This window comes from Enhydra lutris, unplaced genomic scaffold (genome assembly GCF_002288905.1).
Source record: "Enhydra lutris kenyoni isolate GAN:26980312 unplaced genomic scaffold, ASM228890v2 scaffoldscaffold12, whole genome shotgun sequence".
Lineage (NCBI taxonomy): Eukaryota > Metazoa > Chordata > Mammalia > Carnivora > Mustelidae > Enhydra > Enhydra lutris.
This window is the reverse complement of record NW_019154096.1, coordinates 39,884,404-39,904,199: the sequence shown is the minus strand read 5'-3', so window position 1 is coordinate 39,904,199 and position 19,796 is coordinate 39,884,404. Positions and strand designations below refer to the sequence as shown.

Here is a 19,796-nt window from a genome sequence, read left to right as displayed (position 1 = left end):
ACATACACACACACACATATGCTTGTAAACACTTGGCGAGTTTTAGATACGGACCCAGTTAACTAAGAAGATGACACAATCTTAGATTCTGTTCTGTATTTCAAAAAGGGATGTGATCTAAAATTCAAACAGAACTACTTTCCTCTACCTTTGAGCTTCTATTTAAGTGAATGATCACTAAAGTAAATTCAAACAGCTGGATTTATCAAACACTTGGGCGGAAGAGGATTTTTTTTAAAAAATTAAAATTAAAAATTAGAATAAAAAAAAGAAATTAAAAGTTGACCACCCTCATATTATAAAAATAGACATGAACCAGAAATTTCTAAAATGCTGATAATGTGGTTGATACTCAAAATATAAGATCATGCTATTAACAATGTCGAATTTTTTAATATATTATTAACTATTAATAATAGTTATGTCTAGAGTGTTTACAATATTCCAGTTATCCTATTAAGTATTTTTGCATTGATTTACATGCATTGCCGCATTTAAACATCATAACATCATGAAGTAAGCACTAAGATTATCCCACTTAAGGGATAAGGAGACTGAGAGTCAGAGAGGTTCAGTGGTCAGCAAAGGTCAAACCCACACCAGACACTCGAGTCATGCTCTTAGCCACCATAACATCTAAATTAGTTGGGAGGCCAACAAATTTCTGTACATGAGAAACTTAGAGGGGGAGGCAGATGGTCCTGATTGGTAGCCTTAACACTGGTGTGTCCACCCATCTATTTGGCTTCATTGTATCTAATAGACAACAAAAGTCCTGGAGATCGAATGCACAGCATAGTGATTATAGACAATAATACCATCCTATAAACTTTAAAGGTGCTAAGAAAAATAAATAAATAAATAGAAATAAATAAATGAAGGTGCTAAGAGACTAGGTCTTAATTGTTCCCACCATGAAAAAGAAATGATAATTATGTGATTTGATAGAGGTATTAACAAACACTGTGATGGTTATCCTGTTGCAATCTATAAATTAATATAAATCTATAAAGTATCAACTTAAACTTATACAATGTTATAGGTCAATTATAGCTCAATAAAAATACATTTACAATTTTTTTAAAAGAATCCATAGCCAAAAATTATGTGCAAAATGTTTCTCTATTCGGAAGATCATCTGTTAGTCATAGATTGCTCTTTTAGAATTGCATAGGTAATGAATGTGTTTATGCCTATGAATTTAAGTTTTATTTAAATATGCCGGAAATTGGGATTCGTGTTTTTAATCATCATCCTGTCTTGCTGCTCAGATAGGTCACAACTATCGACCTGAAGTTAAGATCCATGAGAGTCAAAGGCAGCGAGAAGGAGAGAAAGGTGGCAGATATGTGCAGAGCAGAGTCTGGCCTGGTGTCCCCGTGAAGGCACATCAGCCCCAGGGGGTACCCATTCTTTGATGTTAGCTCTGAGTGTTTGCTTTGACCACTGGAGAGCTGATGTGGGCTTAATGTTCCCCCCCGAAACACCTACGTTGAAAACCTAGCTTCCCACGGTGATGGCACTTGGAGACAGGGTTTCTGGGAGGTAAGTAGTCGTGAGGATGGAGCCCTCATGGTGGGATGAGTGGCCTTATGGGAAGAGACAATAAAGAGCTTGTGTCCCCTTTCTCTCCATCACATGAGGACATAGTAAGGAGATGGCCATCTGCAAACCAGGAAGAGAGCCCTCCCCAGACACCAGATCTGTGGGCATCTTGACCTTGGACTCCTCAGCTTCTAGAACCACGAGAAAGAATGTTTGTTGGCTAATCACCCAGTCCGTGGTGCTGTCATTATGGCCTGAACTAAGACAGAAGCTCTGTGGCTACTTTCATTTCTCAACACAACTTTGCAAGAATCTGATTCTAATCCCCTCAGAGCCAACAAGGCATATTTCTCCCATCTTGGGGCTATTCTAGAGGGAGCATCTGAATACATTCTGACTATCACCCTAGGAACTATGTCAAGGCCCTGTCCTGGGGTCTGCAGGTGACTCCACAAACAGAAATATTCTGGGGACACTCATGCTACCCACTCTAAGAGGTGTGAAGAGGAAGGAGAGGGGTTCCCCTGGGTTCTGCTGCAGAAGGCGAGCCGAGAACCACTGGTGGGAGTTTCTGGAGGCAGATTTCAGCTTTCCAGCAATCACAGGTGCCCCACTGGCTGGGACCATCTCACACCAGCATGAGCTCCTCAGACAGGGAGGGTTCAAGGAAAGAGCGAATGGCCACTTGTCAGGAAAAGTCTCTAGAATGGAAGATGAGGACAAAGTAAAGGATTCCCCTCCAGAATTTGGAGATTGTGTGATTCTGTGTGTGTATGTACACATGTACAATAAAAAATGTGCACACATGTACACACAAACTTACATCTGAAGGTGTATTTACAGGCACACATTTGTTTGTGTGGGTGTGTATGTAGACTGATCTGGGGAGAGATGGAGAGCATACGCAGGAATAATAGGGCTGGGAAAAAATACTCATGAAAACTGCAGGAAGGCCCAAATATGACCCATAGGTGCATATGAAGAATGAAATGAAATAGGCCTATTGGAAATAAGGAACTTTTTGACCCTTTGTTGATGGGGAATAACAATAACAAAGATTAAACCAATAATCACAATAAAAACCTGACGTGGGGTTGTAGAGTCTAGGAGGGGACAGAGCTCAGCTGCCAGCATGGCGGGGGGGGGGGGCTGCTCCCACTTCCCGAGACGCCTCTCAAGGAGCCTGAGGTAAGAGCCCTGAAGGGCATGCAATATCCGCCAGGTACTACCGGGGCCATATAGGTCCTCCTCCTTCCGCCCACCCCTCTTAGAATCGATTTCCGGGAAGGACAGCCAACAGTGAGTCATACAGACACTTGGTGGGTCAGCAGGAGATCCCCCCCACCGCCACCACCACCACCATGGCCAGCCCAAGGTTCTTACCACCACGATGCGGTCTGTGATGAAGAGAAGAATGTGTCTGGGGTCTGCTGAGAACATCCCGCTGTACAATTTCTCCACCAGCTTCTGGGTGAAGTGGGAGATGTTTGCAAGTGAAGGAGCAGCAGCAGCTTCTGCATTTGGCTGAGGCTCTTTACTGCCTGGGGGTGGGGGAGGGCATGGTGAGGACATAGACCACATCTGAGAAATCATCCGAGTCTGAATAGCCTTCTCTCCACAACAGTCTCCAAGTCCCTCATGGCAACCAACCACAGCTTACTCACTTCTGTATACCCGAGTGTAACCTCCTGTATACTCTGTTGCTGGAAAATGGGGTCTTATACACAGGAAGTGCCCAGTGAATACACATGCTTTTCAAAGTTAAGTTAGTCTTGAACAATTTTGTCAGTGACATAAACCAAGTGGGGAGAAGGCACACCGGGGGCAGCATTTCTTCCACCATGCATCTAGAAGGTGGGTGGAGGAGAACTTAAGGCCTAAGATAAATGGGGAGGCTGTCATGGTGACCCAAGACCCTGTGGCTACAGGGAGCAGAGGATAAAGCTATAAAGTTGATCGGTCTGCACTCACCACCATGGCAGGCACTGTGTGCAGAGGGGATGTGATGATCTCAGCTAATCCTTGTGAGAGCCCTCTGAGTTAACCACAGTCGCCATCCTCACTCACAACTTCAGGCACCTGCCCCAAGTCTAGTGATAGAGCCCAGAGCAGAAATGGGACCACCAGCTTAATGCTTTTCACTGCGCTACCTTCCTGCCCTGGAGATGCTTTCCAAGAAAAACCAAAAGTCAGGGTTGCCACGCTGTGGGGCAAGGAAGAGTCTGGAAGATGGGCCATGTCACTAAGGATTCCATGGCTCAGAAACCACAGAGAGGATGTTAGTGTAGTTCTGTGGGGAAGGTACGGCTCCCCAGACCTAAGCATTCTGAAGGCATCTTCAATCTCAACTTCTTAGGGGCAGTGGCATCATCTTCATCCAGGGTCGTCTGTTGAAGAAACCCTTGCTGTGCCCAGTCTTGGGGGCAGAGAACAAGATGCTGAGCAGAAGAATGGTAAATTCTAGCTGCCATCTTGACTTCCCTCAAGGGAAGAGGCCAATCTTACTGAAACCAGAGGAGAGTGGATTTGGGTTCAGAGGCTTTCTGTCTCTGAGTGGTTCAGTAATAGCAGGGGTGTCATGGAGAGGGTCACCATGCCTTCCTTAGAGCCTCTAGGCAGCGCTGGTGAGCTCTCTTTGTGGATTTGTGGAAGGACTGACTTGCAGGTAGAGGGTAGCTTCCGTGGCTCCCAAGGGGCCCTGCAGCCCTGTGAGCCAGGGACTGGTTTTCCTGTTCAGTTACCAGAAGCTCTGTGTCATAAAGGAGGAGAAGGTCACCCCTACTCACCTCTGAGCATGGGCACATTGCCCCCATTCAGCATGTGAAATATTTCCATGGTGGAAAGCAGGACCTCAGACTGGAAGTCTCGCTTCTGTTGGCTGGTGGCATTGTGTGGAGAAGCCTGGAAACACATTGGGGACTAAGAGAGTGGCCACAGAGCCATCACATCAACCTCATGCCATCAAGCCTTCCTGTGTGCCCCATATGCTAATAGCACAGCTGCCGGGAGTGTGGGCGGCCCGCAGCTCACAACTGCCCCTTCCCCAGGGCATTGCCCTCGGCTGATGAAATCCCCTCATCAGAGAGGTGAAGTCCACTTCCTGGGTGGAGGAGGCAAGCTGTGGAGGACCCACAGGGGACCATTTCTTAGCTTGCTTTTCCCCTGTCCCCCTCTGCCGCTCTTTCCTGCTTCCTCTGAGAGTACAGCCCCCAGATAATTTCCATAAAATCCCTGCTGTAGGCTCTGCTTCTTTAGGACCTGGCTAAACTCTGCCCTTGCCCATCTATCCAAATGCTGCTTGGTGAGCTCCCTGCTATGCAAGGGTCTGCCATTCCTGCCATATCATGGCAGTCCCAGGAGACGTTCTCAACCCCCAGCTGGCTGACATCTGCAGGCCGACGTGAGCTCTCCAGAGAGATCAGCTCCCAGGTCTCCCTGGGAATCCCCCAGCCTTGTGGTGCCCATGTCCTCCCAGGCCTTCTCCCACAACACACGACCCCAAAACACCCTTTCCAGCTCACCTCCAGGAGCACTTCCAGAAGCAGCCACTGCTTGGGGTTGGAGGCCGCCAGCAAGGAGTCCCTCAGCAGTCGCTGCATGAACTCCCTCAGCTGCTTCCGTGTGGGATGTGACTTGGCAGGAGCCTGTGGACCCTCTGCAATGTCGTCACCTTCGGCTTCCACCCCGGGGCTGCTAGCATTCTGGACAGGCTGAGTCATGGGCTCCTCCAAGACAAGAGAACGCCAACATGAGTGGCCCACCTGCCTCAGGGCACTCTCGTGTCCACCTCTGAGATGTGCACAGGTGGAATTCTTATCAAACCCACTAACATGGAAGGCAATTGAGGCTCTGAGGAAGAAGGCCATTTGCCCAGAGTCTCACTGCTCATCGGGGGGCCCACTGTGGTCTCTGAACACGAGGTAGGCAGGAGCCATGGAAAGAGGCTGAGCACAGAGCGAGAGAGGCCTGCAGTGGTCAGTGACGAGCAGTGCATAAGGTGATGCCTGGCCGCATGGGCTGTGTGCAAGACAGCCTGTCCTCACCTCCGGGGGAGCCCTCACCTTTACTGCCTGCCAGGGCCTGCTGACATTGACAGACGGGACCACCTGCTGGGACACGGCAGACTTCCTCAAGGCCTAGCATCCAAGTCCCAGAAGCACCGTGGCCTTCACTTCCTCGTTTTTATGTTTATAAAAATATGAGATCCGTGAGGCAGGGGTTGTCAGCCCAGATACATCCAGGAGGACATGGGGATGCTGGGAGACCAAATGACACACCCAAGGACACGCGGCCAGGGGCTCCTGACTCCCAGCCCATGAACTTTCCATGCACATTCATCTGTCAGCACCTCCCTTTGCTCATTCATAAAATTAATGCAGCCGTTCTTAATTAAGCCATAAAATGAATTTAATGGCACCTAGGGAGGTGGTGACTGCATTAATTAGCTCCGTGTGGACTTGACTGGAAAGATGCCATATATATTTACAGCAAATCGAAGCCTTTTGGCCACCAGCCTTCTGTATCAAGAGGGCTTGTCGCGTTTTCTTTGCAACAAAGGCCTTTTGAAGCTGACTTGGAGCTGGGACAAGGCTAGGAAGTGTGGGGATAAGGGTTTTGAAACCGGAGCCAGGAGTCTCAAGACAGGGTCTGGCTCCTCTGCAGTCACTGAGGAGGTGACTTTGGGCCAGGCCTGCCCCCAGCAGGAACCATGGAGTGTGAGGAGGAAGAGCCCTGGGTCAGAGTGTGGGCTGCGGGCAGGCAGCCGGCTGGAACCCCGGCTCAGCAGATGGCAAGCCTGGCCTGCAGGTGTAGGAGTTAAGGTGGGGCTCTGGACTAAGGATGTCAGACCACAGACTTCATGGTCCTGGTCCCCTCCAGAGGCCCTAGTGTGGGGGATGATGAGGGACAGCCTGTAGGACTGTCCTTCCTCCCTGACTGGCCCAGGGACGCCTGGACTCTGTCCCACCCACCACCCCTCCAGTGCAGCCCACAGTGATTTCCTTTGCTCTTTACTGCATCTTTTTTTTTTTTTTAACGCCTACTTTTCCAGTATGTTCCTTTAGTTCATACTAACCCAACAAACCATTTTATCTTTTTGCAAATCTTCTAGTCTTTATGTTTAGTTTTTTCATGAAAACCAATTACTTGAATTTTATTTGGCCATTTAATTTTATTTTAAACTGACTGATGGAAAGGAACTGGGCCTTGGGGTGAGAGAGTGAGGTTTCAATCTTGGCTCTGTCACTCATGAATCACATAAACTCTGGCCTATTTCCTTCTCTCAAACATTTTGTGAGATGGGTCTTATGGCCCCAAGACATGCAGCAGAAATTGCTCGGAGTTGGCCTCTCTGGATCTCACCGTCCCCCTTTCAGAAACCACCTGCCTATGGTGCTGCTAGGGTCAGGTAAAGCACCAGGCTCAGGACCCTCCAGGTGTTCAGCAGACGGGAGCTATCACCATGAACACACTTCTAGAAAAGAGGAGCTGAATGAAGACATTGGTTATATCCATTTGGTTGTTGAGCCGAAAATTACGGAACAAATACCATATGCCCACACTGTGCACAGCACGGCTTCTGAACCTTCCACATAGCACTGCGTGCCTTCCAGCATGTTCCTTTAGCCGTGGTTATGGATTTGCAGACACGTGTCCCAGGTTCACCCTCCCTGTTGGGGTCTCAGCTTCCTACTGCACTGTGGTAGGGGTGATGAGGGGATGTCTGCCCTTCCTCTCCTTCACCTGCCCTTCCCACCGTCCTCACCTGTTCTTCTCACTGGCCACATGCTCCCAGCCCACCAAGCCCGCCTGGCCTGCTGGGCCTCCCTTCCTGTGGCCCACAGTCACATCACGTCCTCAGGACCCAGTTGGCCCTCTGCCCTCCCAACCTTGGCTTGTTTGGCTCTAAGCTGGGCCTCAGCAAACCCTCTGACTGCAAAGAGTCCCGAGTCAGGGCCTGCAAACAGGATGAGAGGCGTGATCCCCAAAGATAGGACACTTCCTATTCCGTGTCTCCTGTCAGGGGTGTGGGCCACTGGTTTCCTGGGATGGAATTTGTTGGTTCACATTAGCAGCGTGAATATTCCATACAGAACTGGACTTGGTCCGCCATCAAATTTCTCATTACTGAGATTCCTGACCACTCAAAAAATTACTGAATCTCAGAGCTGAAAGAGAACTCAAGCTGCATCTCAGCCAAGAAAAGGAAAATTACCCAAGTTGTTTACTTAATGTTTCAGCCAAGTTGCCTTAAAATGCATTTTAATTTCGGGTGGGGTTAGGGAGGACTGTTACCCTTTGGTCTTGAAGCATGGTAACGCTCACCCCTGCTCTCACTGGGCAGGGCAGTGACATGTCCTACCTTGTGGGTCCCCAGAGGGAAGGTGACTGCAGCCAACGTCTGGAGGAACTCCGGGGCTCGCCAGGCGGGATCCTGGGGGTAGGTGCTGTGCACACAGCCAAGGAAATGCAGCACACTGGCAGGGAACGTCTGTTCCCAGGCGTCATCTCCAGAGCCTCCTGGGGGCTGAAGGCACACTTCATGAGAGGCCGAGCATGGGAATGTGGCTGGCGACTGCAGGGGAGCCAGAGGATCTGAAATCGAAGGCTTTCTGAGACAGTCAGCAGGACACCTAAATTGTAGACACCTAAGTCTGTGGGTTAGCCCAGGATACTGGTCACCAGTTGGGGGAGGGGTTAATATGTGCAGGCATTGTTATGGGGCTTCACACACATTCCTCTTCTCCCCTCATGACCACTCTCTACATTTACACTTATTTTACAGATGGGAAGACAGAGGCACAGAGAGGTCGGGTAGCTTGCCAAAGGTTACCCGACAGATAATCGACAAAGCCAGGAATTAAACCCAGGCAATCTGGCTGTAATGTGTGTGTGTGTGTGTGTGTGTGTGTGTGTGTGTGTATGTGTGTGAGAGAGAGAGAGAGAGAGATTATGCTAAGAAAGTACAGATCACAATTTTTTCTTTTAAAAACAAGAATGTATTTAATTTTTATGATATACTCTTTTAACATGTAATTAGGTGATTTTTTTTCTTTTAGCCACTTACCTATGATGAATTGCACCAAGAGATTTTTTGCATTTTTGCAAAGAGCTCACTGAGTCACTCTGTTAATATCTCAGTGCACTTCCTTATTCTGTTTGTAAATATTTTACTTATGATTTTGAGTGCATATTTATAAATGATAGTGGGCTGCAGTTTTCTTTTTGTTTTATGTTTGTCAGGTTTTGTTATCAGTATTATGCTAGCTTTACTGATAAAAAAATAACTCTTCTCCTTTCTTTTTATTCAAGAAGATGTTAAATCCATAATTCTTATATTATTTAAGTTGCTCTTATGAAACTCTTGGGCTCCATTTTTTTTTCATTATTGCCTTGTTTAGGCTCTTAAATGTCTCTTTGATCTTGTTTAGGTAATATTTTATTCAGTTTGCACAAATGGTCTTTTTTAATTCATTTAACTTTCTATATGATTATTTCTCCCTTCTCTTCAGTTATGTGTAACTCATGCTCTCCTTACCCCACAACCTCTGACTACGTAAGGAGCTGACGACTTGTGGGTTGATTTAAACAACCAACTTCGGATACATCTCCCGATTTTTTTCCTGTCTAGTTCTAAGATTCTGATATTTGACATCTTCATTTCTTTGTTGCTGTTGCTTTCTAGAATTAATGTGATTGCAGTTTTAAAGACCTCTTGACTCATATTTTGTTAATGTGGTAAGACTTTTTGTTTTTTATTATTGTTATCCACTTCATTTTGTTATGTCCTAGTCAGAGCATGTAAACTGTATACTTTCCTTCTTTGGAAAGCTTACTCATGGTTCCATTACAGACCTAATGTTCAATTAATTTTGGAGTCGGGTGCCTGAAAAAATACGTATTTCCAGTTTGCAGCATAAAGAGTTTGCTACCTTTCTAACCAGTTAAGGTTATTTTGAAAAGGCGAAAAAATTGAATAACATGAAAGCAGGTAAAACAAAGAAAATGTATAGTCTGCTGAGAGGAGTAAAAAAATAATAATTATAATTATAATAAGACCAAGCATTTACATTACAACGTCAAACATAAAATGGTTATCTGGGGAATTACAGATGTGACTCTTAAACTGGGTCAAAAGCGAAGACCCCATAGCTGGGGCTGTGAGGACTGCGCTGGGGACTCCCATACAGGATGGTGGGATGTACATTAGATGTAGGGACATGTATGTATAATGTCTAATGCAACCTTCCTGAGAAGTGAGTCCAAAAGAAAACACATGAAGGTCACTGACTGATCCACTATCCAAAATCCAGAATTCACACTAAGGAGAATATCAAACTACAGAAAAAGGATATCTGCTCAAGAAAGTTCTTTACAGAGTTTTTATAACAGTGAACATTCTGAAAAACAACATAAATTTCCATGTACAAATATAGATAATTTCCAACAACATGTTGAGAGAAAAAGGCAAGAGGGGTTTATGTGGCCCAACCCTCTGTAAGGCTACGGTATAATCCTAGGTGTCTGGAAGAACATTCCCCTGAGGTTCACAGCGGTTATCTCTGCATGGGTGTGTTTCAAGTGATTTTTACTTTCTATCTTCCTCTTTGGTTAAAGTTGTAAAGGTAAACATGCATTGTCTTATAGAAGCGATAAGGTTTCCCCACACAGAATCAAGCCTCCAGTCACCATTGGGGTCTACAGAATGAAGTCAGAAGTTTTCAGCCTCCCATGCAAATTCTTGTTGATCTGGCTCACAGTTACTCCCATTCACAGGGGGCCTTCACCCCTCACACTTGCCTCCATGTCAAAAATAACCTCTCCACCTGCCTCTCGAGGACCTGAAGTCCTGAGTTAACGGCTCTCCATGTCATGTATGTGGTTGGTGGCATCTGTCTTCTCTAACAGGTTTCTACCTCACAGCTTACCCATGTGTGAGGCCCACTTGTCACGGCGGAGACGAGCTTCTTGAGGAAAGAGGCCCCTTTCTACCTCCTACCAGTCCCCTGAAGCTCCTGACCTAAGCAGTTGCTCAGAAATGTTCCCCTGACTGAAGGCATTAAATCTCCCAGTGAAGAAACTCAAATATGTAAACAAATGGAAAACAGATGTTCTCTGGCAAGAGTGTGTAAACTCTACTGAGGACATTTAGACTGGGGAACCCACCTAGCCTCTTCTACCAAGCATTCTGAATAACACTTGTTAATTATCAGCAAGGGAAACTGCTGGAAAAAGTCAAGGTGACTCTTTCAGATTTGTCTTCCCATCAGAACCTCCTCATGAGATGTGGGGGGGGATGGGTCTCACCTGGCTCATGGTGGCTTTCAGCATTTCCAGGAGCAGCAGGACACCTTCAGTGCACAGCCCAGCCCGGAGGACTTCTTCATTGTGGTGCTTCTGCAGGAGCCACTGGAGCATGGCATCCAGGCTATCCTGAAAGAGGGGGCAGGGGCTATAGAGAGATGAATGGAGGCACACCAAGGGGACCGGCTTTCCAGCCAGCACACCGTGTTTCCCAGGGGGCCTGAGTGGGAAAGGCAAACAGCACAGTAGCTGTGCAGACAGCTTAGGTGGCTGGTCCGTGTGGAGAATGTCAGCCCACTCGGTGATGCATAAGGGAAGTACACAGCTTCAAGAAGATGCTGAAGACCCACCAGTGATTCACCTTGACTTCAGCTCTTCCATTTGGTTTGCAATCCCAATCAACTGTCATGAATTTTTGTTAAGTGAGACTACAGAGGACATATGAGGAGTTCAAAGGCTTTGGGAAAGGTGCCGAGTGTAGCAGAGGGAACACGGGACTTGGCCAGCAGGGCAATCTGACTTTGCCTCTTTAAAAGCTGGGCTTATGCAAGCTATGAAGCCTCTTGGCAACTCACTTTCCTCCTCTGTAAAATGAAAATTACATTCTCTTCCCCATGGGATGGTTATAAATATCAAGCAAAATAAAATATGTAAGCATCTATCACGGGTCCTGACATTGAGGAGATGTTTGTTCCCTATGATACGTTCCTGAAGAAACAGAAATACACGGTTTTGGTGAACTTAGCACAGCATATTAAGAATTTTATTTTGAAGTGTGATCTCTAATACTCTTAGCATATATCAAGATTTAGATAGGTCAAATATAAGGATGTCAAGAGAGGTGGATTTTCTAGCCTTCAATTACAGAGCCAAGCCCCTCCACCACTTTCAATTCAGGGAAGTTTAACTCAGTTGAGACTGAGAAACAATTTTCTGAATCTGCTATTTGTCAGGCACCCAGGAAGGTGAGTAAGAAGTAGGGTCTGTACAAATGCATAGTATGAGATCCTTCTTTAGACAATAAATTTATGTTTGCATAAACTAAAAAAAAAAAAAAAGAAGTAGTGTCTGCACTTCAGGAGCTCAGTGGCTAAAGAGAGAGGAAATCACATAACTGTGTCAGTGCCATTAAGGGGAAGGTGCTAAGGCACATGGGAGCGAATGAGTCCCCTTGCCTAGGGATCGAAGCAGGAGGCGAAATCTGAGCTGAGTGCTGAGTCCATCCACCCCCTCACCAGGCAGGTGACATGGGAGTAAGAGCTCGTTAAAGGCAAAGGGGAGGCAAGCGCACAGGGGAGGCAAGCACACAGCAGCTGGTCTTATTGGAGAGATAACTAAGGAGGTTCACAGCACAAAGGGTGGGCAAGCGAACAAAGTGGGTTAGAGAGATAAGTGAGGCCCCCAGTCACAGAGGGTCTTGATGCCGGCTGTGGAGTCGGAACCCCATCCGTCAGGGGAGCTCATGAAGCCTTGGATGTGGTGCAAATGAATGAGTGAGGGGCTGTTTGGTGAGAAGCTATACCTAGTGAGTGTAGGCTCCTCTCTGGAGAAATTTGGCTAAAGAAGGACAGGAGGAGGATAAGTAAGACAGCAGTTAGTCAAGAGTGGGTGTCAAAGGGGCAGCTTCTGCATTTAGGTGGAGACACAGTTCACGTATTTATGGTCTATGAGGAAAGCGTCCATAGAAAGGGAGGTGCTGAAAATACAGGAGAAAGGGTCAACCCCTGGTGAGGTCACTCAGGAAAGGGGTGGAAGGAATCCATCAGCCTTTGCCAGCGACAATAGAGAGAAGGTGATGAAGAGGGTCATGGCATAAATAGGTGGTAGAAAGTGGGGTGTCAAGGCAATGCCCCTCCAGGATCCTCCACTCCCACTGTGAGGTAAGTCATCTGAGCACAGGGCAGCTTTGAGGCGGAAGACTTGAGAGCATATAGGGCTGACACTAAAATGCAGGGGAACTGAGGGGTGTGGCTAAGGTAAAGAGACATGCTTTTTCAGAAGGCATAACCTGAGGCTCTAATTCTGTGGTGGCAGCATTTGCCTCCCCATGTCACCCCCATCATCATGTGACTTCTCTAGCCATGCCCAGAAGGAGAAAGGCTTAAAACCCAGACCTGCTGGCAGGGAGGATGGGAGGCAGAGGCCCAGGAGCTCAAGGGATCTGAAGAACTAGCCTAGGGGGTAGCAGTGCGAGGCAAGGAAGTGGGTCAAATGCAACACGACTTGGAGGATGTGGATGGAGGCAGGGGTAGAGAATCTTAGGGAAGTGCCTTGGTCACATGGGATCATAAAAGCAGGTGGGTCACTCCATCCCGGGGGCACTCCAAGAACCTACTTTGGGCCCATCCGTCAGCTCTGTAAGTGGCGTCTGCAGGAAGAAGGTGGAAACAATGAGGTAGACTTCCAGAATATGCACATGGTGGCCCAGAAAGTCCTTCAGGACGCGGAACCCAGGAAGCAGGCTGGGGCTCTGGTCAGGCGTTGGGGCCTGGCTCTTCAGGTTATCTGTTGATCAGGTAGAAGGGGCACAAAATCTAATTGAGAACAACTGCTATTGCTTCTGGTCAAGGTGGGGATTGGGCTAAGGAATTCCCTGCCACCTACCCATCCCACAGAAATGCCAGATAGAAATATATGTCATACATACATGGGCATAAGAAAGTATTCAAAAGAGTTCCTTTTCCTATTCCTGACATTCCTATTCCTATTCATTCCTTCATTCGTTTATTCCAAAACAGATACTTATTTGGTGCCTACTACCTTTGAGGCAGTAGCGCAACTTTATATTAAACAATAGGGAAATAGCATTTCAACAAAATATACAGAACCCCAGACCCTCACCAAGTACTTAGAATGCAGCGAGAGGGAGGGACATTAAGGAATTAAATACCCAAACAAATAGACGCTTGTGAATTGTGACAAGAACCATTAAAAAAAAAAAAAAAAAAAAAGCAATAGGGACAAAGAGAGTATAACAGAAGTGCCCTAACTCAGGTGGAACCCTCCTCTCCTGGAGGAAGCGACATTTGAACTGAGACCGGAAGATGGACCCACACCAGCCAGGAGAGCCTTCCCGGTGTTGTGGGCTGGGGGAAACATCTCAGGAAGAGGAAAAGGGCTAAGGAACTTTTGAGAAATGGAAGGAAGCCCCCAGCATCTGGAAAGCAGTGAGGACAAAAGAGGATCCTGACCAGGAAGTAGGAGGCGACTGGGGCTTATGGGAGTCAGGGATCAAGGTGATCCTACTGCAAGAGCTGTGAAGGCCCCAAGCAGGAAGGAGCCTGGCAGGTCCTCACTCGCAGGCCAGGATGAGGTGGTGTTCCACCTCCTGGAGAAGGCCACACACTTACCTATTACAATGTCCACACCCTCCGAGCTGTGCTCCACCCAGGATCCCGCACACAGGCCATCTTTAAATCGCCCGCGGAGGGAGGGGCTTGCCAAAAAGTGCAGCAACAGTTTCAACCCCAGCACAGTGGTGCTGGGATGCACGTGGCCCTGCAGGAGGAGCAGGAACCAGTCAGGCCCCAGGCTCAGAAACATCTCTTCCTTTGTCCTGCAGGGTTCAAGAAATGCAGTAAATTATCTCTTAGTTTGTGAGCAAAGATCACGTCCAGAGATACAAATAATGTCCAGCCTCACTTGTCACCAAGGAGAGGCAAATTAAGGTTAACCTGGATATTACTTAGTGAAGTACATGTTATATTTTTAAAGGATGGTAAAATAAAATGCTGGCAAGGTTGCTGTAAAAGCCCTACTCCACTAGTACTCATACTTACCGGGTCTGACTAGCCACTCATCTAATTACGTTAATACAGTCACATAAAACACATAATGGTTGGTTAACTCCCTTTTCAAATACACAGGTCAAAATTAATCTCAATGGAATAGTCCAATATTTATGCATACTTATCAATTTAAGAAAAATACATGTTTAAGTGTCACATTCAAAAATGAATTTTAAAATGATGAGTTTAAGGGGCGCCTGGGTGGCTCAGATGGTTAAGCGTCTGCCTTCGGCTCAGGTCATGATCCCAGGGTTCTGGGATCGAGTCCCACATCGGGCTCCCGGCTCAGCAGGGAGTCTGCTGCTCACTACCTCTCTGTTCCCCCCTGCTTGTGCTCACTTTCTCTCTCTCCCCCGCCCTCTGTCAAATGAATAAGTAGAAATAAAAATCTTAAAATGATGAGTTTAGAGAATGCAAACTTGCTAGAAGGAACTGGAGGGTAGGGAGGTAGGCAACCAAACCTCAAGGGTAACGGCTCAGCAAAGGACTCTCTGCCTCCAGGGAACCAGAGTAGGATCAATCTTTACTGGGCAATGTTGTCAGTGCCAGCTGCCAGAATAGGGAGCGAGGCTGTGGCCACCAGACCAGGAGTCAAGAAATTGTCCTCTCTTCTATCCCTGCCTCTTTTGACTAACTGGATGACTTTGGCAGGGCTCTTGATGAGCTATGGTCATTTTTCTTGATGTTGATGATGGTGGTGATGATGGTGGTGGTAATGATGATAATGATGGTGTTGGTGATGATGGTGGGAAAGATAATAATAACGAGGGTGATGGTGGTGATGATGATGATGGTGGTGATGATGGTGGTGATGATAATGATGGTAATGATGATGATGGTGATGATGGTAGTGGTGATGATGGTGGTGGTAATGATGATAATGATGGTGTTGGTGATGATGGTGGGAAAGATAATAATAACGAGGGTGATGGTGGTGATGATGATGGTGGTGATGATGGTGGTGATGATAATGATGGTAATGATGATGATGATGGTGATGATGGTAGTGGTGATGATGGTGGTGGTAATGATGGTGGTAGTGGTGATAATAGTGGTAATGATAATGATAATGATGGTGGTGGTGATGCTGGTGATGATAATGATAATGATGTCAGTGATGATGACGGTGGTGATGATGATAATGATGGTAGCGATGGTGGTGATGATGATGGTGAGGATAATGATGTTGAGATTATGATGGTCATTGCAGGTAGCTTATGTAATATTTAGAGTATCCCAGATACTGTGCTTAGGGCTAGCCACATATTAACTTCCCTCTTTAGCAGGAACTAATTTTAACCTCAGATATATGAGCAAAAGAGGGCATAGAAGGTTTAACTAACCTCCCCAGGGTCTCTGGAGGCAGAGCTGGGCTTTGAACCCAGGAGGTCTAGAGATCAGAGTCCCAGTGCTTAAGCACTACACTACATTCTCATTCAAAAAGATGAAAAAGGAAAGAGTTGGACTAGCTCACCTCCAGGGCAACTTCTAGTTCTACCATGCTTAGATTCTAGGAACGCAGACCTTTTAAGCACTACCTGCAAGGCTATTTTACTGAAGGGTGATTCCCTACCCCATTCCTATGTCCCCCAAATACATACACATGAAAATGTCAACTCAGTGGCAGCAAGGATCTGGACTGACTTCCTCAGCACTGCATTCTCAGAGTGAGGAACAGTGTCTGGCACGCAGTAGGTACTCAACAAATAGTTGTTGAACGAATGACTCCAGAGTTAGACATAAAGCAGGCAGTCGGGGGAGAGAGTTAATGGGATTTTATGGTTACACATTGTTTTGAAAGTTAATTGAAGGCAGATACTTCTTTTTCCAACTTGGAAAAATGACTAAAAAACTGACAGTAAATAGCAGAAGAATTTGGCAAGCCTTTTCCTTGATAGATGTTATTTAGGCTAACCATTTCTCCATTCTATTGTCTGCCAAGGACAGGACATCAAAATGAGTACGTGTCACAACTGCCAAAACAATAACAATTACACTATAGCAATGGTGACAAAAAGAGCTTATTGTCATTATACCAAATCTGTTCTGAGTTACTCATGCCCATTGCACATTTGCATCAGAATATCTCAGGGCAAGGTCTGCTTTATTGAGTGGAGAGAATATAATTTTCTTTCTGACTGGTGCAGGAAACACACTGCAGAAAAACGACTCGGAGATGCTAAACTTTTCATTAAGAAAAGGTTTTAATACTGCACCCTGTATGAGGCAAGCTCAGGCCAAATCGCTCTTCCTGGAGCTACTTACTCAGAGGACAGATGAAGTTGGGAGGAAGATATTACACTGAACAGCATCTCCAGCAACTGGTTTCTGAGCCAGATTGTCTTTCCAGATGTTTGGCTTCCAGCTACAAAAAAAGGAAATTCATATTTGAGAGAAAACGGATGGAAAGAGATACAATATTTGCCACAGTAAGCAATCGTATTCACCAAACACTTAGTTCACTCAGGAATTTAGTCATAGATGAGACTCAAAATTTTAGCATTTGAGTCTAGAGTTCTATGCGATGCTTAAAAAGAATTTCAGGAAAGGTTCCTAAAGTTCCCTTTAACTGAAGATGGTTTTGATGCTTCCCATCACCCCCCCCCCAAAAAATCCTAAAAATTAGGTCAAATTTATCTTCTAGTAGAAAAATGGGTTTTTTCCCATTATCATAGGCTGCAACATTTCTTGACCACCTACTACATGCTGGGCATTACAGGAGGCACTGGGAACAGAGTGGTGGAGATTTTTAGTACTCAATCTCAATTCCTCTTCTCGATGCTTTTCCAAGCTAGGCCTTCAGCATGCCGATGTCACACTAAAGACAAAGCTTGAATTGCAGAGTCCAGAATGAAGTCCATATAAGAAGGAGGGTTGACTAAATGAGCTTACTTTTGTCCCATTATCCATCATTCATTCACTCCCTTGGTTAGCCAGTTATTTTACAAACCAATTCAGGGCACACAAACCATGCTGCAGAAATAGGACTGATGAGGCAGCTTGGAGAAGTAGGGTCTGATTTCTCTCTACTTGGATTCTGTCCCCAAAGGTCTTAATCTCCCTGAACCTCCATTTCCTCATCTAGAAAATGGGAATAGTAATTCCTACTATTCAGGTTTGACCTAAGGAAAAGAGATTTTTCTAGATCGAGTAACACTTTCCAATAGAATCTTTTGGGGAAAAAAAAAAAGAATGTTTTATATCTCCCCTGTCTGATACAGTAACCACTAGCCTCATGTGATTAGCAAGTACTTGGAATGTCACTACTGTGACCGAGGAACTGAATTTTTAATTGTATTTAACTTCTACAAATTAAAATAAATTTAAGTGGCCACATGTGGCTAGAGGCTTCCATGTTGGACAGCATAGATCTGGAGGGCCCAGGACAAAGTGGTCAGTGACTATTCCCTTCACACCTCCTCTAGCAGAAGGAGCATGACATAGCTCTTGTTCTGTGCCTGGTTGGGAGGAGAGAGCCTTAAAGAAATCACAAATGTGTGCATTAGAGTAAGCCCAACAGTTTTATAAGCAAAGGAGGTGACTTAACTGGCTTGATGGGACCAGGGAGGCATTTCTGCCTCCAGTGGGTGAAGGAGGGACTGGGGTGAACAGGGAAGGCATTTCTGCCAAGGAAACAGCACAGACAAAGCATGGCTGGAGGGCAGATCATCATACACTAGGATGTGTAGGGCCTTCAGAGCGCTGAAGTTGGGGCTCATCAGGGGAGCAAGGGTAGGAGAGATTCAACCAAGAAGGTAGGCAGGAACTGGATCATGAAGGATTCCACCTGTTGGCCTATAGCGAACCGAGTTTTATCCTAGAGGTCTTGGAAGCCATTCCAGGTTGTGAAGGAAGAATATGCAATTTTATGTGATTGCAACCCTACTCATAAAAACTATGACCTCACAAGCCCGTACTTGGGAACAACTGCTCAGTTGTAGGTATCTTCCCCTTCCTGTGACTCAACCCTTCCCTCTACAAAATGGCCCCATGAGAGGTGGCTCTCAAGTGGTGCCATAAGGCTCATTCTCTGCCTTCAGACTGGTATCTGAGAAAGGTCTTCTCACCAGGCACCGAGGAGTCCAGGCCCCCATCCACACAGATCTGCCTCTCGTTCACCGAAGAAGGATTGAGGGTGTACACAACAAACAGTCCGATTCTTAATGCAGAGAGAGAAGGATACTTTGAATGGTGAGCTCAACCCATGCTTGCTCAACACATATACAAGTTTTGTACACAGATCCACCCAAATCAGTTTCAAGGGAGGGTATGAGGGGAATCATGTTATTCTGTGATCAATGCAGTGTTTCCATAGACCTCTAAAATCTGCCTGGATTCATCAGAGCAGTTAGCTCTGGCTCTGCCAGATCCACAGAACAGATAGTGATGAGGATGGGAAGGGCTAAATACCAGGTCAGCTGGGACTGTCCTTTGGGAAATCTGCAAAAAGCAGACCTGTTGGGTCGATGGCTGATGAGGATGACTGTGCTCATGGAAATTCTCGAATCATTGGTGTAGTAAGTGTGTCTGAGCACCAGGGAGCAGTGAGCACATAGCCCTGCTGGGAGTCTAGCAGACCCGCCCCTTTCCCCAACTCTCTGCCCTGAACAGAACTTCTAGAAGGTTCTAAGGAAATGGAATCTGCCACTACACTGAAGGGTAATGTTGCTGGGTTGAGTGCGGTCAGGAAAGAACTGGGGCCTATATTCCCTTGTGAAATAGTCCCAAACCCCTGCCCGTCCCCCTGGGAAGCCTGGCACAGTACCTGAGCAAGTCCTGGATGCTGAAGTGGCCCCTCAGCTGACAGCCCAAGATGGCAATAATGGTGGGGATCTTGGAGAAGGTGAGGCCCGGCTCATTGAAGAGGAAGACGAGCTTGGGTATAAGCTGGGCCTGGTGAGCAACCTCAGCATTCCGGGGTCCTTCCCTGTGAGCCCAGGAGTAGAGGCAGTAAAAGCTTTTACTGGAATGAACCAAATTTGCTGTGTTTCTGCTGAAAAGGTTTCCTAGGCTGGGCCTGCTCTGTGGCCCTATGACTCCAGTGCTCTCTTGGCAACTCATCAAAATGCTGTCAGACACCCATTGAATATGTGTCTGCCAAGTGCCAGAGCTGCTCAGGGATGAGCCTCCCGTGCCCTTCCACCCCCGGAAACTGCCTTC

The 19,796-nt window shown here is 46.5% G+C and overlaps 1 protein-coding gene across 1 annotated transcript in view; it reads right to left on the bottom strand.

Annotated features, from left to right (window-relative positions):
* The window catches only part of LOC111145192 (WDFY family member 4), a 293,576-nt gene that overhangs the window by 163,073 nt on the left and 110,707 nt on the right, over positions 1-19,796 (bottom strand). Inside the window, exons 26-35 of the mRNA XM_022499912.1 lie at positions 19,402-19,563; positions 18,704-18,795; positions 16,902-17,001; positions 14,199-14,404; positions 13,184-13,353; positions 10,852-10,977; positions 7,907-8,071; positions 5,067-5,270; positions 4,332-4,446; positions 2,929-3,086 (exon numbers count right to left, since the gene is read on the bottom strand). Coding sequence (XP_022355620.1) covers positions 2,929-3,086; positions 4,332-4,446; positions 5,067-5,270; positions 7,907-8,071; positions 10,852-10,977; positions 13,184-13,353; positions 14,199-14,404; positions 16,902-17,001; positions 18,704-18,795; positions 19,402-19,563 — 1,498 coding nt within the window. The remainder of the gene's footprint in view (positions 1-2,928; positions 3,087-4,331; positions 4,447-5,066; positions 5,271-7,906; positions 8,072-10,851; positions 10,978-13,183; positions 13,354-14,198; positions 14,405-16,901; positions 17,002-18,703; positions 18,796-19,401; positions 19,564-19,796) is intronic.